General features: G+C 40.1%; 1 protein-coding gene and 1 long non-coding RNA gene across 2 annotated transcripts; one reads left to right on the top strand and one right to left on the bottom strand.

Annotated features, from left to right (window-relative positions):
* Positions 1–2,481: 2,481 nt before the first annotated feature.
* LOC122655878 (succinate--CoA ligase [ADP-forming] subunit beta, mitochondrial) lies at positions 2,482–16,976 on the top strand. The gene is made up of 12 exons (XM_043850253.1): positions 2,482–2,738; positions 2,934–3,044; positions 3,279–3,390; positions 10,521–10,585; positions 13,186–13,263; positions 13,534–13,608; positions 13,712–13,864; positions 13,990–14,124; positions 14,762–14,926; positions 16,099–16,221; positions 16,477–16,548; positions 16,701–16,976. The coding sequence occupies exons 1-12, from the start codon at positions 2,637–2,639 to the stop codon at positions 16,776–16,778; spliced, it is 1,269 nt and encodes a 422-aa protein (XP_043706188.1). The 5' UTR covers positions 2,482–2,636; the 3' UTR covers positions 16,779–16,976.
* On the bottom strand, positions 9,221–21,876 carry LOC122655881. The gene is made up of 3 exons (XR_006332010.1): positions 21,864–21,876; positions 19,617–19,623; positions 9,221–9,405 (listed from the first exon to the last, which is right to left on the bottom strand). It is a non-coding gene; the product is annotated as an uncharacterized LOC122655881 (long non-coding RNA).
* Between the last annotated feature and the right edge of the window lie 824 nt (positions 21,877–22,700).

Below are 22,700 nucleotides of genomic sequence, written 5' to 3'. Positions count from 1 at the left end.
CCTGTGCGCCCTGGAGGTTATGGGGGATGATGAATTGAGGATCAATATCCGATCCTCAATTACGAAAAGAATGTGTATCGACAGGCATCTTAGATTGATTGAAAATCAATACTATCTTCATCACGATAGTCAGAGCCGACTCAGTATTGTGACCACTTGGCTCAAGTCTAGCAAGGTTTGACCCATTAGAGGAAGTCCATGTATAATTGGGTTCTAATAAGAAACCCATGATGTAGTTAGTTCCTCCATTGCAATGAGGTCCATAAGCCCATGTAATGTCACAAGCCCATAGACAATCGAGGTATTATTTCCAGGAAATACTCTTATTGAAGCCCAGGTTGTAGTTGGTTTATCCACAATAGTAAAACCCATAGGTGAGTCAGATCTGATGAGACATATTTTTGAGACTCCGCCTCAGGAAGCGAGGTCTCTTGATCAAACCTTCGTCGTTGCATAATTTCTTGGGACCACCCGCCTGAGGCTCAATAGGGCCCAGAAGCTCCCGGTTTGTGCGTGGCGTGGGGGTCATGTACAAGCCCAGGGGGGATTTAGTTGGCCTAAAGTCGGATACCCCTCCTGTCTCCAAAAAAAAAAAAAACAAAAAAAAAAAAACCCATAGGTGAGTCAGATCTGATGAGACATATTTTTGTAGAAGAATGATTTCCAAAGTGTTGTAAATATGAAGATCATTGAGGTCTCACTCCAAGTTAGTCCCCTTTTGATGAGAAGCAGATCACTGCGATTTCGACGATGATCAGGAAGAAAACCCCTTATAAGAGGGAAAAAACCTAATTACAAAGAAGAAAACCCTCATGAAAAGGGTAACCCCCACTTTTTGTTTCAATTTAACAAAAATTATGTTAAATGGAATAAGGTTCTATTGTTAACCATCACCTGCACAAAAAGTATTAATTACAACAAAATAAACATGGCTTAAATATAAAAATAAATTGAAAAATTATCTGCTTATTATGGTGATTTGGAGTGACTTGGGGTTGAGAAATTGATGAATTTTGAATGAAATTGATGTGTCACTAAAATTTTGTTCCACGGATGGATGACGCCTGGCAAGTCTTGGTGTCGGTTCATAAAGGAACATGATTTGACATTGATTCTTAGAAGCCTTTGGAATCAGGGGTGGCTAGCCCGCTATTCCATGGGATGTGAAACCTATGTCTGACATAGGCATCAGGACAACACAGAAGATATCTATTCGTCCTAGGGAAACAGGGATATCGTCTCAAAGTATCTAATCATGCTACACTTCGGCAGCATTTATTGAAGACGTGCTTAAGGTGATCTAATATCCATCGAAAGGGGTTGATTATCTTCTGACAAACCCTTCCGCATTTAAGTCATGCTTGTGTAAGTCGATCAATCTTGGGTTGCATAAGGGCTTGACGTCCCATCATGTCACATCCCACCATATCTTCCCGATCGTCTATAGCGGTCAAATAAAGACACTTGTAAGGTAGATTGAACTCAAACCCTCATCTTAGAATTAGTTTTAGATGTAATTCGACTACCGTCGAAGAACCCTGATTTGGTTTTACGTTTCTTCTCAAACCTGTCTCTCCCTCTTGACTGGTTGCCCTGAGAACTGACTTAGGCATTGGAGGATTACACCGGGTTCAGCCTCGGGTCACCTTTGGTGTTCTCTCTCTTTTGTGTAGATTGACATATTTAACGGCCTACGTCACCCGTTCAATTTTTGACCCGCATGAAAAATTAAGCATAAATTCTGCTAAACCCAACCCGAATATTTCAATATTGAGTCCAATTTCATTTAGGATGAAAGGCAAAAGGCAATTAGCGAGAAGCAACATCGACTGTAGGTTTGTGGGAGTCTAAAGATTCAAAAGTAGTGATTTATAATCGGGTCTATAGGTATGTGCTTATAAACCCGGGATCCAGATCCTCTACTGTCGAGCTGCCCGGCATGACCGTGCACGACCGTGTCGCCAAGACATGATGAGGTGCGCAAAGACTGCTTTACCCCGCTCGAGTGCCTTGCCCGAGTGGGGGTAAGGCGTCATTGCACGCCTCACCGTGTCTTGGCAAGACGGTCCTGTCTGGTAGTTCGGCAAGAGAGGATCCAAACCGCCGGATCTCCAATTCTCCATTTGATTATACGGATCTTTATCACCTTCAGTTTGCTGATCGGCCCAGCTCCCCTGTTCCTCTAACAAAGGGAGGCTGAAATGACCTCTCTACCCATGCCCAAACACTCTGCCCAGGTGGGATCCACCATCCCCTATTAGAGGAACTGGGGACTGGGCGGGTCAGCAAACTGGAGGAGATAATTTTCCTGATTATACATGGGCAGGGTTAAGACTTACAAGACAGTAGCCACTCTGTATGCTTTGTCGTCGGCGGCGTGAGGGCGTGACTCACCCAACGCTACAATCCAGGAAGAGTTGAAATATTCTCTTTCCCATTACTCCCCTAAATTAATTACAAAAATAAAACAAAATAAATTAAAATTAAAAAAACAGGAAAATTAGGTTTCTCATTTTCATTTGTCAAATCCTTCCTCCCTCCCTCCCTCTCTCTCGTAATTTTTTTACAAGATCTGACTAGGGTTCTCTGTCTGAGTTCCTTCGAATCAGTCGTTACGCTACCACAAGATCTGAAAAATGGTGAGGGGACAGCTCAACAAGCTTGTCTCTGGGTCTCTCTCAGTCGCCGGGAGGTGGCAGCAACAACAGCTCCGGCGTCTTAACATCCACGAATATCAGGTCAGTATTTTTAACGAGAAGATTTGTTATCTCATAATTTTTTTTGGATCAAATTGTGTTTGATGAATTCTTCTTTGCCTTTGAAAATTAAATGATCGAATGCGATCTAAGATTCTCATGATTGTATTACTGTACCTTATATACATGATCCTGTGTATGCGTTTGAAATTGTCTCCTTGATGAACTTGCAATCAGGGGGCCGAGTTGATGGGCAAATATGGAATTAATGTCCCCAAGGGTGCTGCCGTCTCTTCTGTTGAAGAAGCTAGGAAGGCTATTCAGAATGTCTTCCCCAAGGAGAATGAGGTATTGCGTCTGTTCTTCATTTAGGCAGAAGGGCCTAAACCCCCCTCCCCCTCCCCAAAAAAAAAGAAGGTGTCTTTGCGCCAGGGAGATTTGGTTGTAGATATGCCTATGGATTTTGCTATGCTTTATGGAACTTCTGTGACCTTATATTCGATGTTAAATTTCCAGGGTGGGTCTGGTAGCACTTCATGTATTGATTTTTTAGTATTTATTTCATTTGTGATTCTGTTGTAGTTGGTGGTTAAAAGCCAAATTCTTGCTGGTGGTCGTGGTCTGGGAACCTTCAAGAGCGGTCTCAAGGGTGGAGTGCATATTGTCAAAACTAACGAAGTTGAAGATATTGCTGGTACCATGGCATTTTTTTTTTATTCTTAAGATTGTAGCTTTGGGTTGATTTTTCCCTCCAAATTTGGTTCCTTGATAATCCCAAGTATGCATTGAAATTTAAATGAATGAGATTTTCTTCCTCCTTCCACTTCCAATTTCTTATGCACCACACTGTAACACTAGTTAAAATTATTGTCCAAGTTTTTTAGTGGTATGATATGCTTCAGCACTGGAGGTTCCACATTTATCAGTTTGAACTTAATAACTATCATCATGTTCTAGATTTCTTGGTTGCATACCATATTACCATGTCAACCATATAAGAGTAGAAGCTAAAAAACTTGGTGTCACAAAAGCCAACTGTTGGCATTGCTTTATGCATTTATTATGGAGCTGTCTCAGTTTTAGCGTACTTGAACTTATCTTATTGCTTAATTTCTAGTTCAAATTGCAAATTTAGCTATCATGCTTGAGAATCATATCTGTGTCATAATCTTGTTATTATGGGTTTCTTGCTGTGGCATTTAAGGAACCTGTTCCTTACACGGTTTAATATGTCTATGTGATGTGATTTGGGGAATAATTGGCTTGTGTCCATATGACAACAGCCACTGTTTTTTTATAATAGAAGAGAATAGGTACAAGGATACCCTTAGGACGAATATACCCTTATATCCATATTACAACAGTCCCTCTCAAGTTGGTGCATAGATGTCACACATGCCCAACTTGCACACAATAGGATGAAACACCTTATTACTAAGACCCTTAGTGAAAACATCAGCTAATGGGTCGACATACTTAACAAAGGGAACACAAATAACACCTTGATCCAACTTCTCCTTAATGAAGCGAGTGTCAATATGCACATGCTTCATCCTATCACGCTGAACTAGATTATGAGCAATGCTAATGACTGATTTACTGTTGCAGTACAACATCATTGGGAGCTGGACGGGAACACCTAGGTCTTGTAAAAGACTTTAAAGCCACAATAATTCACAGATACCATGGACCGTAGCACATAACTCTGCTTCTACACTAGACCCAGCTACCATAGCTTGTTTCTTGCTTCTCTGGGTGACAAGATTGCCACCAACGAAGGTACCATAACTGGTTCGTGGGCCTCCTATCATTAGGTGAACCTGCTCAATCCGCATCTGCAAAAGCCTCAACTCACATATGATCATGAGAAGAGAAAAGAACACCTTTCCTTGGATCAGACTTTAAGTACCGCAGGATACGAAACACAACATCCAACTGTTTGGAATAGGGATCGTCCATGTATTGACTAACCGGACTCATGGCATAGGCTATGTCTGGCAGAGTATGCGAGAGATATATCAATCTATCAACCAACCTCTAATATTTGCCTCTATCAATTGGTTCACCATCCTTGTTTTTGAGATGACGTTAGCCTCGATTGGAGTATCTATAGATCTGCATCTTAGCATCTTGGTCTCAGATAAGAGATAAAGGGTATACTTCCTTGAGAGAAGAAAATACCTCGTGTGGAACGAGAAACTTTAATGCCAAGGAAGTACCATAGCTTTCCCAAATCCTTAATCTCAAACTCCTTTCCCAAATCCTTAATCTCAAACTCCTTTCCCAAATAGGCCTTTGGTTGGGATATTTTAGTTGGGTCACTCCCAGTGACAACAATGTCATCAACATATACTAAAAATTGTAATGTAATCACTTGACTGCTTGATGAACAATGTATGGTCAACATTACTTTGTTTATATCCCACTAACACCATAGCCTTATGAAAGTGTCCAAACCATGCTCTGAGTGATTGCTTCAGCCCATATAGCGCCCGTTTCAGTTTCCAAACTTTCCCTTGAGTTTCCTTGCATGAAAAACCTAAGGGAATCTCCATATACACCTCCTCCTCAAGCTCACCATGAATAAATGCATTCTTGCCATCAAGTTGTTGCAGTTCCTAACCCATGTTAACTGCGCACAAAAGGTAACCCGAATAGTATTCATTTTCACAACTGAAGTAAAGGTCTCTTAGTAATCATTCCCATAGGTCTAGGTGAATCCTTTGGCAAAAAGCCTGGCTTTTTAATTGTCTATTATTCCATCCATTTTCTGTTTTTAACTATGAAGACCCATTTGCAACCCACAGATTTCTTATTTGAAGGAAGAGACAAATTCCCATGTTTCATTTTTTCCAAGCGCCTTCATCTCTTCAATCACAGCGTCTTTCCATCGTGGATCTGCCAGAGCCTCTTGCCAGTTTTGAGGAATAGAAACAGAAGACAAGGAAGACACAAAAACACGATAGTAAGGGGGAGAGAATTGTATGAAACAACATGTGAGATAGGGTGTTGGGCACAAGTCCTATTTCCTTTTCGAACAGCCATAGGTAAATCAAGAGAAGGATCATTAGCACTAGAAGGGAAACAAGTACCAGACAGAATGGATCCTGGATCAGAGGATGGTGGTTGGCTGGGTAGAGTAGGCATAGTGGTGGTGGTATCTACTTGCTGTCTCTGAGAATGGACATAAACTTGTAGTGGTCTCGCACTTGTCTCCCTTTCATTTGTCTCCCCCTAAACTAGAAGGTCATCCTTCTCAACAGAAGAATCCTTCTAAAACAACGGACTGTCAAGAGGTAAGACAATCGGTACATCTTCCCCAGGTGTAGCACTCTGCCCCTGAAGAGGTGCCGATGATGAGTAATAGGCCTTACACTCATGAAAAACCACATCCATGGTTACCAACACACGACGAGAAGGTGGATGGTAACACTTATATCTTTTTTGTGTAGCCGAGTAACCAATAAAAATGCACTTGAGACCCCTAGGTTCAAGTTTGCCGTGAAGACGATGATTCCTAGCAAAGCAAACACAATCAAAGATTTTTGGAGGGACGATGAATGAAGAAAAGCCTTGGAGCACATCAAGGCGAGAACGAAAATCTAAAACCCAGGTGGGCATCTTGTTGATGAGATAGGCAGCTTTAAGGACGGTCTCACTCCAATACTGAGCAGGGACATTCTTCTCAAACATGAGGGAGCGAGCCTCTTCCATTAGATGACGACTCTTTCGTTCTGCTAAGCCATTATGAACAGGGGTATCAACACAATTGGTTTGGTGTAGAATACCCTGATCGCCAAGATAAGATTGGAAAGGATATATTCTTTAGCATTGTCACTTCGAAGAATCTTAATTTTGGCATCAAACTGTGTCTGAATCATGCTGTGAAACATTTGAAAACAGCAAAAAACCTCATTTTTATGATGCAGAAAAAATACACAAGTAGTTCGTGTATGGTAGTCAATAAAGGTGACAAACCAGCGATAACCAGAAACAGAGGCACAGAGGGCATGGCCCCATACATTAGAATGAATTAAAATAAACGGAGTGGTACTTTTATTATCTGAACTGGGATAACCATTACAGGTTTGCTTGGAAAAGACACAAGCATCACAGAAAAAATTATTTGGATTACACTACTGAAATAACTAGGAAAAACTTTAGCTAAAGTGCCAAGTGGAGGGTGACCCAAATGCCGATGCCACTGATGTAACTTAGATAATGCAGATTGAATAGAATCCATTTGATGTGCCTGATTGGTGATCTCTGACTCTGAAGGAAGACCATCTTCTAGCAAGTATAAGCTACCATGCACTCTACCACTGCCAATCGTTTCCTCGTCACCAAGTCCTAAAAGACACGAGTTGGAAAAAATATGACTTTAAAATTCAAATCCTTAGTAAGATAACTAATAGAGAGAATATTAGTAGAGAAATTAGGAACATGTAACACAGAGGATAAAGATAACAAGGAGGAACATTGAACAGAGCCCTTTCTAGATACAGAGGAGAGGGAACCATTAGTGACCTGGATTTTTTCTCTACCTGAACATGGAGAATACTTAAAGAATAAATTGGGGGAACCCGTCATATGGTCAGTAGCGCCTAAGTCGATTATCCAAGGACGAGATACAATTGAGGCACAGTGACCACCGAACGGAATACTTGAGTAAGTATAATTGGAATCCGATGTGACTGGGACAGAGGCAATAGAGGCAGCAGATGATGGAGAGGATGATGAAGGCTCTAACTTGGTCAGCAGATGCCAGAGATTCAGCAGCTCATCATGTGATAAAGAGGCACCCATGGTTGCAGCACTGCCGCATCAAATGTCTCTGTGTGGTGTGCATGAGCCTGGTTGGATCGACCATGTACATGTCCACATGAAGTTGTTGGTCGTCCATGAAGTCTCCAGAAATGTTCCTTCGTATGACACTCTTTACCACATTAATCGCACTTGAAAGGTTCCTTTCAGAAGTGGAATGATCACTAGAGCGTGTAAAACCACCCCGAGACTGAGAACCAGACCCAGAGTATAGTGCCAAACGCTCTTGTGAGATGGGTTCCAACACAATAACAAGGTCTTTCACGCCATATAGCTCAAGGCCAGAGAGCAAAAACAGAGGCAAGGCCCTCAGTGGAGAAGGATTTAACCACCGAGGACAGTGGCAGTAATGCGACTAGATGGGAGAGCGGTGGTACTAGGGTTTGGATCCAAACTCAAGGTGGATCCTCGCTCTGATACCATGATGTGATTTGGGGAATAATTGGCTTGTGTCAATATTAAAAAAGCCACTCTTTATTTATAATAGAAGGGAACCTTATACCCATATTACGACACTATGACATAGTAGCTTAAAGCACTTTTGCTTTCTAATGTGGGCTAGACCTACTAAAACCGCAATTAGTCAACCCAAGCCACAAGTAGGACTGTAGGACATGAATTCCTGCAACAAAAGAGGACTAATGGGTAAGGAACCAGGCTCAGATCAAGCCCAAGTTCTGGTCGAATGGCAGATAGGGTAGAGGAATAGTACCCCAAAGTTTGATGGTGATCCAAGGGTTGGATCGATGGTTGTAATAGGAAGAATAAAAATAGAAAGTAGGGAGACAGATTTAGCAACAACTAATACCTAATTAACTGCTGGTCAGATCAACACCAAATTAGAGTCTGAGGTAGGGTTTGATAGCTGGATACATCCCTCCAAATATTACATCAAATTGATGGTCAGATTGGAAGATAGGATCAAAGGCATGGAATTAGTAAGGACAGAATTGGTAACTTACTAACTTGTAGCAGAACCAACCATTAGATGAGGTTGAGATTAGTGTCGATGGCATGGTACAAGATCTCGCCGAGATCTCTAAGATCTCGGTTTCGTGGTTTTTCGAGTCGAAACATAGGGCGATATGCAAGTATTACATTATCTCGACCAAGATCTTGGTTCAAGTTTCGATCTCGACTTGACTCGGTCGAACCAGACCAAAACTTTAGTTATAAAAGCACATTTTCGCTCAAGATTTCGACCTTTTCTCGCCTCTGTCTCACCTCTCTCACTCTACTGTGAAGAAAATCACCTCCAAGTGAGGGTTTTGGTAAATCTCACATCAACTGAAGATTAAAGCTTGGAGATTGAAGATTGAAGCTTCAAATTCAAGAGAGGGAGCTGCATTTCTTCTCAAGAACAGTTTTAGGTAAAAAAATACTTCTCAAAAAACTATTTTTTCATAGAAACTTGATCAACAACAACATGGTTGTTTTGATTATCCGGCCTGAAACTCGTTTAAGTACTAGCTACTCTCAAATGGTAGGACTTGTTACACCCTTGCACTTGTATTTGTTTAATCTATATCTCTTTCCAAGTTTCTAACAATAATTAACAAACCGTCAAACCATCACCATGTATGATTATGAATATATGATGCCTAATGCTTAAATGGTTTATGGTTTGATGGTTTTTAATTCCTAATGCTTAATTAAGTTGTTTTACACCTCTACTTTAATTATATGTGTTTTAAATATTGTGTGGAATAGCCTAGGGTAGAGCTCACCTATGCTGTAGACTACCAACCTAGGTTCCGAAGTCAAAGTACCATTTTGGGTTTGAATTTGTAAAAATTAATGTTTCAATTGTGTTTAGAAGGGTTAAAATAGGGTGGATGTGAAGTTTCAGGACCTATCTTGGCCAAATGGCCACCGAAATCCACCACTGAGTCTTGATGGGAAAAAATACATAAACTCGCTGAGATCTTGGCATAACTCGATTTCGTGGCTGGGAGAAACCGGGTCCTAAAACCTTGGTCAATGGAAGGTCTCGAATGGGGAAAGACAACTCTCAAATACCTCAGTGATCCTGAACAGAATATGAGATACAAGGAATCATAGAGGCAGCAGAAAAACCCAGTCATTAGCAGTTGCAGGACTTGAACCACGCAAGTGATAGCTCTGGTTACTGTCTCAGTCAAACCTCTTTTGTAGACCAACAACAAGTGTCTCAGTACAGCGCACCAAACAGCAACAACAGTCAATCAGCTGGTTGGATATAGTCAAGGATTTAAGTATCGATATCGGGTATCGAATCGAAGGGGTGATTTTAAGAGATGTATTGTATCGTGCCAGAGAGATGCAAGATACGTTAAAGATATGCATGGATGTGCTTATGATACATATAAAATAGAGTTTTGAAGCATAAAACTCTTTATTATGCAATATGTAAATATATATCAGCTTGATGCGGGGATTTGAGTTGTTTTTACCTAATCTAGTGATGCATAACCAAAAAAAGTAACAAGAAAACAGATTTGTGCATAAAAAAAAAATAAAAACAAGAGATCTGCAACTTTACCACTTTTTCGCCCAAATTCTATTTTGATTCGTGATTTGAACAATGTAAGTCCCCAAAACTTGTTGAAATGGTGAAGATTAGATTCATTTTTTATGTCTGATGATTTCCTCCAACACATCGAAAAGAAAAACAAGTTTCCAAGGCCTTCGGTTGCACTTATTTTCATATATCACTCAGGGTTTCATTCAAGGCTTTTCCGGATCAACTACCATGTTTTTTCCCCATTTTTATACCCATTTTAATAATGATCAAACCCTTTAAAAATTACAAATCGTTGTTTCTCCTAGAGTCTTGATCCTAGCTTTCTCATTTGACTTTAAAAGTTCTACTTGCATCACATTTCTGATCTTAATTAAGACTTGGGTCTTATGCTGTGTGGCTGAAATTTTTGGTGCATATTATGTAGATAGCTTTTTGCCATGCTTGATGGTTCTGTATTTTGAAGAGTTTTCACCTTTTTCAGCTCTTATTGTTTGCAGGGAAGATGCTTGGACAGGTACTGGTCACCAAACAAACTGGGCCCCAAGGGAAAATCGTTAGCAAGGTTAGTCTTTTCTTTATTTGTTCTTGTGGATAATTTATTTAAGAATCCCATCTCTTTGCTGCTTCTAGTAAACACTATCAAGCATGAAGTTTGGATAGTCCTCTGTATCATGTGTGGACCTGGTTTTTCTTTATCATGAATCTTATAAGAAAAGTTTAGTAATAATGTTTTATTGGGCTTGCTCTCAAAAAAGGGGGAAAAAAAGAAAAAAGAAAAGTAAAGGAGAAGAAGAAAGAAGAGTTTTGTAAATATCATTTAAGCGCATAGTTGTCATGAGCATAGTTGTCAAGGCGGTGGAGGGGTGTCTAAGCGCTTAGGCGACAATGTGCCTGCCTAGGCGACCAAGGCGCTCAATTGTTATTTTTTATTTCCCCTCTTTTTTAACATTATTTAGTATGCTACAATATGTACCTTATATCATAAAAAATCAACATTAAGCTACATCAAGTCATCAAAAATCAACATTAAGTTACATCAAGTGATCAAAAATCAATATTAAACCACATCAAGTCATAAAAAATCAACATAGAAATAGAAGACAGCAAAACTGAAGAAGCAAGTTATTGGAAGTTTGAAACAATCAAAACATACATTTGGTTTATAAGTTCTTGGAATTGGTCATTTTCAGGCATACCTAGTCTCACATTTGGTTGATACTATTTTTAGAAAATATGATCTTATCAATAAGTAATTAACCTGCTCTCGATTTAGAGAAATGTTTTTGTTCTCTAAGAGTTTGATTGGTCAAATGATTTTATACATTATACTTTTTGCTTAAATCTGATTTATATTGAAGGAGTTATGTTTCGGTCAAACTTTATTTGGTGTGCCCGAATGTTGCCAAAATCACTCTGAATGAAAATGTTTTTTTAAATATCAAAACAAATGAATATTTTACCATATTTTTAATTTTTAGCAATGTTTTACCATACTAAGATTTATGGAATTTTTTTATTTGAGAAAAACCACAACATTAGAAAGTTAAAAATTTCACCTACCGCTAAAAATCGAGTTTTTGTTCTTGAACTGGGGGGTTGACTTTTTATCCTTTTGGAATTTGATTTTTTAACTATTTTTATTGGATTCAAATAGGGGGTATTTACTTATTTATGAATAATATCTTAAGTCTTAAATGATATTTGGCATAAATAAGTGCCTAAACCTGGTTCAATACCAATTAAACCAGTGCAAGGCGTCCTACAATAAGGTGGCAGCCGCCTAGGCACCTAGTAATCCGCCTGGACACCTAGGTGGTGCCTAGGTGACGCCTTGACAACTATTATCACGACGTCTAGACAACCCAAGGTGTTACGCAAGGTGACCAAGTTGCTCGGACGCCAAGCCGTCACCTAGGTGACACTTTGACAACTATGTTTATGTGTGGTAATGGATTCAAATTCTTCATTAGCAAGGTCAGGGAAGAAATGTTTAATGGGATAAGAAGAATCAAGCTTTTGTCCAAGTCTCTTTTTAGAATCCAGAAAACTGAAGGATCAGTAGTATATGCCCAGCCCCTTTATAAATTCCGCCCTAATGACTTTAGTCTCAGCCCTTTATTAATGTTTCTGACTTTATGTGTAGAAGAATAAAATAAAGTCTAGTGATCAAGTCATAGGGGGCAGTGGGAAGAGTTAGGGACGGCTAGAGGTTAAGGTTCTTCTCCCCCCCCCTCTCCTTTTCTTTAGGACTGTTTCTTTATCTGGTGACAGTTTTTTTGTCGACATCCCACCAGAATTTACTACTATCTTTTCCTGAACATTTTTTGTCCTTCAACTTTAACTTTCATTTTACCATTACCTTCTACTGTATGACATGTGCGGAAGCAATGAATGGGAAGAAGCAGTGAGCCAGGTTGGGGTTGAGGTTGGGGAGGATGCAGTGACAAGAGGAGAATTGGCTGATTCATTTCCTTGGTTTTCTTGCTGATCATGTTTGCCATTCATTGCCCCTATCTGCTTCTTGTTACACCTTGCATTAATTGTCGGCAGCTGCCCTGCGTCAAAGCTGTTGAACTTTTTTGAATAAACTCATTAAGATTTGATTCTAGCGTGTATTGCCAAATCTCTTTCCGTACTTTTGATGTCCTACTGTTTTTGTTGGCCAGTTCTAACTTTTGAATAGCTGTTTTGCCTCTTGTTTGAAGGAGATGATCATGATTTTATTCTTATTACAATTATGATGGATAGATTACAGATAGAAATATTTTCTCTCCAACTTTCTGGGTACGTCAGGGGTTAAAGGAAATGGATTCCTTTTCATTTGTTTTTTTATCATATATGGGCAACAATATGGAGTATAAATGTATGCCAATGCTGCTGGGGATTTGGACCTTTGGTTTATGGGACTTAAATCAACCTCCATAATATTATCACATAAAATATCATGCATAACAAAAGATGAACTTCTATATAGATATATTCCAAGTATCTTTGCTCTTCTTAGGATTTTACTGTGTTTTAGTGTTGTTTTCTTTGTGTATGCACCAAGAACTGAAAATTTATATTCTAACTTCTATTTTTGTGAAAGTATTTACCGACTTACGTTTCAAAAAAACCAGTTGTGGGAGGACCTACGATGAAAGACTTTTTCCCTCTCTGCAGGTTTACTTGTGTGAAAAGTTATCCCTTGTCAATGAGATGTACTTTGCAATCACTCTTGACCGTAAAACTGCTGGTCCGGTAAGTTCCAAATGTAATACTATACTTTTGTTTGCTTTCATTGAATTTTACTTTTTATTTCAATGATGAAGTTTACCTCATTCTCTTTCCTTCACATCCTTTTCTTCATGTTGTGTGTGTGTGTGTTTTTTCATGATGTACGTTGCTCTCACTTCTTACTATAAACCATTGCCTAGTAAGTTCCACATGAAGGATTTTATTTCTTGCATGTTAGAAATGGATGTTTTATGATGATGACTCTATGTGGTATGTGCATGTCTTCTTCTCCAGATCATTATTGCCTGTAGTAAAGGTGGGACCAGCATTGAAGACCTTGCAGAGAAATTCCCTGACATGATCATTAAGGTTATTATTAACGTCTTCTCTCAGCATTTGCTGACATTTTCATTGATTTTTCCCCCCTCATATTATGTTTAGATATGTAATCTAATCATGTGTTTTCAACCAGGTTCCTATCGACGTTTTTGAGGGTATCACAGATGAAGATGCTGCTAAAGTTGTAGATGGTTTGGCTCTCAAGGGAGCAGATAGAAATTCTGCCATAGAACAAGTGAAAAAGCTATACAAACTTTTCTGCGATTCTGACTGCACACTTTTGGAGGTGAGCATGTAAACTTATTTCTATCAAACAACATTCAAATGGTCATTTTCTTCTGGTCATAAGTTTTTTCCATTTGTCCATTCTCTTTGTTGCTGGCTTCAGTATGCCTGATTTTTCCTGGACAGATCAATCCCATTGCCGAGACATCTGATAACCAGTTGGTAGCTGCTGATGCAAAGTTGAACTTTGATGATAATGCTGCTTTCCGCCATAAAGAGATATTTGCTCTTCGTGATTCATCCCAGGAGGACCCTCGGGAGGTATTCTTTTCGTTCATATAATGATCTATATAAGACAAGGACCCTGCTGACTTAAAGTTTGGAGATGGCTTGCAATTTTTCTATATCATGTTCTGTGGTCAGAATACCAAAGTATGAATAGAAGTTTGGAATTTATTGCCAAAATCTGGCTGTTGCAAGTCTTTCCAAAACTGTGGGGCAGCAAGGTGCCAACACCTCTTGTATTAAACTACAATGGTAGTTTCCTGTTATCTTTTGTTCCCTTAGGCTGAACTTATTGTTCTCAGCAATTTTTCCTGGGGAGGGGTAATCATAGGATTTTGTTGTATAAATTATGATACAAAACTGTAAAGAATCTGCTTTTGTGCCAAAAGATGTTATTTTCATCTTCAGCTGAAGTTTTGAGAGGTTCTGTTGGTCAATCTGTGAATTTTCTTGGGAGATTTGTAGGCCTAAGACTTTGTCCCCCCTACTTGATGTTTTTTTGGGTGAATCCCCCTACTTGATGTTATTCACATATTGGGGAAAGAGCAAGCAAGAAAGATTTAATTAAGGGTTAGAAAAAAAAAACTCAAAATAGTTGTGGGGAGGGTGGGACGAGGATCATTAACTTGTTAGTTTTGAATTTCTTGTTATGATGCTCTTCATTTTTTGACAGGTTACTGCTGCCAAAGCAGATTTGAACTATATTGGTTTAGATGGAGAAATCGGTTGCATGGTTAATGGTGCAGGATTGGCAATGGCTACAATGGATATTATTAAGTTGCATGGTGGAACTCCTGCCAATTTCCTAGATGTTGGTGGGAATGCCTCAGAAGGCCAGGTAATGTGTTGCATTTGAAAAACATAAAATCTGTTTTTTTTTTTTTCCTGATAAGTAACAAAATTTATTGATAGAAGGAGGTAAAATCAAGCAGAAGAAGAAAGGCCAAGGCTTACATAACGGAAGATGGAAAGGAAAAGGAGAAACTAATTACATAATAAGAGGTTTTTTTCAAATAAAAAGATTCCGTGGAGTCCCATCCTCTAGCTAAAGTGTCTGCCACTAAATTAGCTGATCTCTTTCTCCATGATGGAGAGAGTTCCTTGAGCTAGAGGTGATCTAGCTTTGTGGATCAGATGAAGCTATTTTCAAGGACTTCCGAAGAGGGACTTCATCCATCGACTTGTCACAGCCAAGTTCCGTCAACGATGAAATTTTCCCTCACTCTTTAGAAATGGCAATCTCTAAACCTTTACTAGTTTCCTTCAACTCTGTTGTAGCAGAGTCTGCTCTCCTTGTTGGACCAGAAAAGACCAATAGGATCTCCCCTTCTTTGTTTCTAAAGACCCCAACAATCCCAGCTGGACCAAAGCACCATAGAAAAGTTCAATTTAACAAAGTACACCCCCTCCCCACCCACCCCAAATTCCCCCCCCCCCCCTCAAAAAAAACAAAAAGAGAGAGTGAGGGTTCAGTTTAACAATCCTCAGCAGAGGTGAAGGCCCCTAAATATGTCAATAGTGGTAGTCCATCTTGCAGTCCTCAACATAATGGAGTCTGTCATGCATCTAGATATTTTGCGGAATACATGTTTGCTTGACCATGTGTACTAAATTCAGCATATGCATAAGAATTTAATATCTTGATATGTTCATATGAAGCATCATGGTGTTCAGCTCTAAGTTAAGAGTGCCAATGGTCAAATTCAGACAGCCCAGCCCAAAAATGACTTTACACTTTAGCCTATCCAAATTCTCTTTCCATGTACAAGTTTTATTTTAAAGAAGAACGGCCAAAATGTTGGTGGATCATGTAGTAGTTGATGTTACTACCACTAGATTTTTTCTTTTTATTCATTGTGTGGCTGTTAGTGGCTTTCCTTGTGGAATATCATGAAAGGCATTGTCTTCCATTACAGTGAAGCTCAAGCATGTGCATCAAGGATGGGTAATACCCTTAAAAGTATGGATTCGTATCTGCTCTTATTGATATTTACTGCTTATGGTGAGCAGGTTGTGGAGGCATTTAAAATATTGACATCTGATGAGAAGGTGAAAGCTATCTTGGTCAACATTTTTGGAGGGATCATGAAATGTGATGTAATTGCAAGTGGGATCGTCAATGCTGCCAAACAGGTGATATATTGCATATGCATTCAATTGATTTGGGTACTCGTGTGCATGTATACCATGGTTCTCTTCAACTTGATTAATAAGATGGATCTTTTTCTGTAAGTTCCAATTCCAGCATTGAGAAGTAAAGTTATGGTATAAATTGGTGCTTGGATTAACTTTGTGGCAATTAAATTTGGCATAATTAATAATTGTGTCCTTGTTAGAAAATAATTGCTGTAAAAGTGACAAGAGCATTTGTTGGGGTTTGTTTTGAAGGTTGATTTGAAAGTACCTGTGGTCGTTCGTCTTGAAGGCACCAATGTGGATCAAGGGAAGAGAATTTTGAAGGTAAATGTGAAACCTGGTCTGCTTTCTAGTCCAACTCCGCTATCTGATTATCCATGAGACCTTATTCTATCTATGGAAAATTTGCGAAGTTAAAAGGAATTAAAGATATCAGCTGATTGAAATTTTTTTCCTGACCACTAATGTATCTGTAGGAGAGTGGAATGACATTGATAACTGCAGAAGATCTAGATGATGCAGCTGAGAAAGCAGTTAAAGCAACTGCAAACTAGGGGAATCACTTGCTCCTCCCATTCCATTGTGTCCATTCAGATTTTTGTATCGTAAGTGAAACCTGTTCACCAATTGATTTTTCATTGTAACACATTTTGTAGGTTTGGAAAAATCAAAATTCACAGTAAGAAGTGAATTTAGAAGTCTTTTTACTGAAAACCCCGAGAGATCACCCAATAAAGCTGGCTGTTTTACAATGACTGGTTGCAAATTTTTTTTTCCAATGGAGTTTGGATTTTATCCAGTTGATTCTTTCTTTTACATCCACTAACCCCCCCTACCCCGCTAAAAAAAACCTGGAAGTGTATCTCAATTGATATTCTACTATAGTTGTCAAGGCGTTACCTTGGTACCACTTCGGTGTCCAAGCTCTTTCTTTGGGCCAAGGCAAAAGTACGTTTTACGTTGATTTATACTTATTGCTTAGTTTTCGATGAATATTAGTGTATTATATTCAATTTTTGTTTATTTATATGTTGATTTTCTCATATTAGGTCATTACTAGCATAATTGTATCATATTGCATTGATATGACTTCTATTTTGCAGACAAGCATAAGTATATTGCTATATTACATATAAACATATACGACACGCGTAGGTGCCTAAGCAATACTTAGGTAAACGCCCCTCCAATGCCTTGGGTTGCATAGTAGCCTTGATAGCTCTGTATTCTACTAAGAAAGTGGAGAATCAAATAAACTAATAATATAGAAGGTAAATGTTGAATGCAAAAACGCCCTTGTGATGATGAATGAAGGCTCCATTTGGTTGCAAGGGAAGTCAAGGGAATTGAAAACATTTTTGAAAAGAATTAGTTAATTTTTGTTACTATGATTGTGTATAACCAATTTATAACTCTTACGATAGTTGGTAAATATACTTTGGGAAAAGAATTGCCATGACACCATTGTGTAAATTCCTGCACATGCCCTCACATCTATTTGTGGATCCAACTCTCTCTTCTCATTAAAACCCCCTTTTGGAAGATTCAATTGCCCCTCGTGGGAAATGGCACTGCGATCTCTCCCAATGTACTTTTTCAAATGTATAAACTATTTTACTTTTAAATCACAAGAATTTGATTGCAAAATAAAGTGAAATTTAATAATCAAATTTAGTGGTACAGTATGACTATAAAAAAATTTCATCTTTATATTGATTTGATTACATTTCTCTTCCCTTTATTTCCCTTTTTTTTTTAGTTTTTTGGGGGTAAAACTTCATTTATTGATCAGCAAAAGAGAAACACTGGATTGGGAACTACAAAGATCCCTCAACCAACCAGGGACTGGACAAAGGCCAAACTGCCGAATTCTGCAAAGACAGGGCCATCCTTGCTAGGGAATCTGCCACATGGTTTGTCTCCCTAGAAATAAAAGAAAACTTACATTCGAGGAAATATGAGGCTAGGAAGAGAATATTAGAAATAATAGGTTGTTCCTGAAAGGTGCTTGGTCTTCCAGGATTCGAAATCAGTTCGATAGTCCTCTTGCTATCTGACTCCACCTCGAGGTAGTCCATACCCAAAGCCAGGGCTTCCAACATACTAGGTCTAATCGCTAGAGCCTACCCTTCAGCAATGTCGAGAAAGTGGGATACCTCAGATTTAGCAAATAGGGTGTTGCCATTAAAGTCTCTAATAATCACCCCAATGCCTTGATTCACCTTTGTTGGGTTGGCATTGCAATTTAGTTTGCTGAAAGGATGGGCTGGCGTCTTCCACGAGGTCGATGTTGGAGCAGGAATAGAGCTGGGTGGAGCAGGGGGCAGCTTGGCGGACTTATGAACTTGAGAGAACTCCAAAAATGTAGCAGTTGCGGAATGGATTACCTCCTCTGGGGACCAGCTTTGCCTTCAAAAACTCCATCATTACGGGAAATCCACGAGTACCATGCGATAAAACTGCAGAGGCTGTTAGCTTGCTTATGGCACTTAGTCTCCATGCCTTGGAGGTTAATCCATTCCTCGATCCAACTTGAAATGGGCCGATTAAAGTCATCCGGAATTTTGATCGAGAGGGAGCAACCGAACCAGACTGCCTTTGAGAAGGGGCAGTGAAAGATTGTATACTCAATGGATTCCAACGTATCCCCGCACCTAAAGTAGTGAGGATCCAAGTTAAAATTTCTCAAAGAGCAAGCCTCTCCAGGCCCCCCCTACACATGCGCGCCAAAGGAAGGATCTGATTTTGGAGAGCGTATGGTAACTCCACAACGCTTTCCAAGCAGACTAAGGGGTAGCGATCCATCTACCAGCTCTTGAGGAGGAGGGAGAAGCCCTGATCTTCTCATCCTTAGCATTACACAGAAGGTGATATGCCGATTTAACCGGGTACTTTCCATTTCGAGCAGCTGCCCAAACAAGCTGATCATCAGATGGGAAGAGATAGCTGAATGCTCTTAATTGCCTTAGCCTCTTCGGGGTCAAATAGAGAATCAATAACGTCGCCTTTCCACATTCTGTTCTCCTCATCAATAAGATCTGAAACCGAAGTTTCATTTGAGCTTGGGGGTTTTGAGGTTTAAACAGTAAAGTGAGGTAAAGTGGGAATCCATGTATCGCTCCATATTTGAACCCTATCTCCTTTACCGACCTTCTAAAGGAGTCCCATCTCAATGACCTTCCGACCCTCAATAATGCTCCTCCAGCCCCAAGATGGGTTGATTCCAACTGCTGCCTTCATGAAGTCGTAATTTGGACAATAGATCTTCTTTAAAAACCTAGCCCAAGGCTCATGGGTCGAGGTGAAAAGCTTCTAAGCTGCTTTAGACAATAAAGCCTTGCTGTGAAGAGCCGGCTCCCTGAAGCCAAGTCCACCTCTCTCTTTCGAATGACAAAGTTTCTCCCAGGAGATCCAAGGAGTCTTGGAACTGTCATGATTCCCCCCCCCCCCCCAATAAAAGTGAGTAGCTTCCTTTCGAGTGCGTTCATGAGAAGCCATTGGTAATTTGAAGTGCATCGCAACAAAATTAGTACATGGAAGGAAGGCTGATTTCAGAAGCACCTCGCGGCCTGCATGAGTTAAGAAATTTTTGGCCCAACCACTCATCTTCTTGATCATCCTATTTGAAATTTCATGAAATAGGGCAGTCTTGTTAACACCCACACTTGTTGGAAGGCCAAGGTACTTTGTCAGTCCGTCACCATATCTCATCTTTAGGATTCGAGAGAACCACCTTTTAATTTTTGAAGGGGTGTTAGGACTAAAGCCCAAGCTAGATTTATTGGTGTTGACGGCTTGACCACTGGCTTTGCAATAGCTTTGAACGTAATCTTTCAAATTGTGGATCTCATGGAGCTTGCCTTCGGAGTAGAGGAGGCAATCATCAGCAAAGAGGAGGTGGGACAGTGGCTGGGTACGGTTTCTCACTTTAATTCTATATATGTGACCTTTAGACTTCTCCTGGGTAATAAGACTGCTAAGGGCTTGGGCACACATGACAAACACGGCTGTAGAGAGGGGGTCCCCCTGGCAAATACCCCTTGTGGGCTTGATAGTGCATCTTTGAGCTCCATTCACCAATATAGAGTAATGCACTGAGGTAAGGCTGCTCATAATAAGGGAGACCATTTTCCTTTCAAAGCCCATATGTAAGAGAAGTTTTTCAATAAAAGGCCACTCAACCTGATCGTAGGCTCTTTTCATATCCATCTTCAAGATGAGAAACTTCTTTTTTCCTCTCTTCTTCTTTTTAACATAATGGAATGTCTCATGAGCCATAAAGATGCTGTCAGTATGTTGCGATCCGGCATGAAAGCTGATTGGGCTGAGTCAATAAACCGAGGCAAGATAGTCTTCAATCTCATAGCCAAAATTTTGGTAACAACCTTGATGGCAACTCCGCATAGACTAATCGACCTATAATTCTCAATGGATTCAGGGGTGGTTACCTTCGGGATCAGTCATATGAGTGTCTTATTGCAGGCGGATGGGACAGAACCTATAGAGAAAATGCTCACCACAAAAGCAAAAAGGTCCAAGTATGTTAGCTCCCAAAATTTCTAAAAGAAGAGAGGGGGAAATCCATCAACACCTGGGCATTTGAGAGGGCCCATGGAAAACAGAGCAGCTTTGGTTTCTTTCAATGTGGGAGTGGAACTGAATAAATCATTGTCTTCTTTCGAGACCTTTGAATGGACGGATTGCAACACCATTTCAAGAGCTTCATCATCCACCCCTTCCGAAGTGAAGATCTCTTGATAGTATCTCTCCACTTCCTTGTATACCTCTTCTTCAGATTCAATCCAAGCACCACAGATAGTCTTGAGCTTCAATATACGGTTGTGTTGACGCCTTTGGATGGTAGAAGCATGGTAATATGCAGTGTTAAGATCCCCTCCTTGAATCCACTCAGTACGGGATTTCTGATGCCAAAAATCTGCTTCACAGGCGAGGAGCTCCTCAAGGGATGTTGATATGACATTTTCCTTTACTTGGGAAGCGGCTACTGTCGGGAGTCTTTGAAGTTTTGCGAACTCATCTTTCAACCTTTTAATTGAGCTCTGAAGGTTGCCGAAGGTAGACTTGTTTCACTCCTTAAGACTGTTTTCACACTTACCCATCCTCCTCCGAAGGCTAAGATTCGGATTTTCATCTTTACCTTCATTCCAGGCTTCTGTAATCACCCTCTTACAGTCTAGATGTTTAATCCACATTGCTTGGAATCTGAACGGCCTTGGTCCTTCACTTGGTTTGCTGTCAGTATCCACCTAGATCGGTGTGTGATCAGAACCAACTGCGGGCTTAGCGAAAACAACAGTTTCCAGGTATTTCATTCCCCAAATTGTATTTGAAAACGCCCTGTCAAGTTGAATCTTGATGTTTGCCAATCCTACTCTCTTATTGCTCCATGTGAATGTTGGGCCTTGAGCTCCCAGGTCCATAAGATTGCAGGACTCGACCATATGTCTGAAGTTGTGAACATCTCTCCCCCCTTTGCAATTCCCCCCATCTTTCTCATGCCAAGCCAGAAAAGAATTGAAATCTCTTAGGCATAGCCAACATTCATCCCTTCCTCGACTGATCTCAACAAGAGTGTCCCAAACCGTCTATCTCTTCACCTTGATGGGGTCGCCATATACTGCTATTAAAAAGAAAGAGTGAGCATTTGGGGCTGAGACCTTACAATCTATAATCCTATCACTTGCAAAGAGGATATCTACCTTATAAGCATCATTCCATAATAGAGATAGGCCACCTCCGGTAGACACACTTGGGTTAATCGAGAAAATATTGGCCGATTTGATCTTCTTAGCCACTTGATCGATTTTAAACTGAGGGCACCTAGTTTCCATCAGGAAAAGCACATCTTGGTGTTCAGATTTGGAGAGGTTTTGAAACGCTCGAACTGTTAGGGGACTCCCCATACCCCTGCAGTTCCAGCTAAGGATTTTCATTGCTTCCTGTGGGGTAAAAGAGTCCACGAGGCTTGCCGTTGGAACTGTCTGGGTGTTCAGATTTTCATTGCTTCCCGTGGATTTTCGACGACAGATTCCATGGGGCTTGCCGTTAAAAAATGCTCCTCTTTGATCTCGTGGTCATCCTGAGCGTTCCAAATCTGCTCAATGCTTCTCCTTTTTGCTTTAATCTTCATCTGCATAGTGACGCTTGACAGCCGTTGTCTTATGTTCTTTGAAGACTCCCCTGACGGTATTTTGTTTGGGTCTCTGGTATTCCTGGTCCTCTGGGACTGAGTGTTACACCCCCATTCCTGAACCACGGGGAATGCAATCGGAACGTACCAATACGCTCCCAAACCGCCAAGATCGCAGATGCAGTAAATAGGATTAACTCATACACACGACCATAGAAGATTAAAACAGATTAAAATAATAATATCGAGTCTACAGAATCTACGTGATAACTTATATAATGTTGTTTAAGCAATCCTCCCAGTACAAATCATTCCAATCAGGACT

Source organism: Telopea speciosissima, chromosome 3 (genome assembly GCF_018873765.1).
Source record: "Telopea speciosissima isolate NSW1024214 ecotype Mountain lineage chromosome 3, Tspe_v1, whole genome shotgun sequence".
Classification (NCBI taxonomy): Eukaryota; Viridiplantae; Streptophyta; class Magnoliopsida; order Proteales; family Proteaceae; genus Telopea; species Telopea speciosissima.
The sequence above is the reverse complement of the archived record's forward strand: the minus strand, read 5'-3'. Positions and strand labels throughout refer to the sequence as shown.

Coding starts and splice junctions, on each gene's coding strand:
- LOC122655878 (XM_043850253.1), top strand. CDS start 2,637: ATGGTGAGGGGACAGCTCAACAAGCTTGTCTCTGGGTCTCTCTCAGTC. Junction 13,865..13,989: donor CTGACTGCACACTTTTGGAG/GTGAGCATGTAA, acceptor TTTCCTGGACAG/ATCAATCCCATTGCCGAGAC. Junction 14,927..16,098: donor GGAATGCCTCAGAAGGCCAG/GTAATGTGTTGC, acceptor TATGGTGAGCAG/GTTGTGGAGGCATTTAAAAT.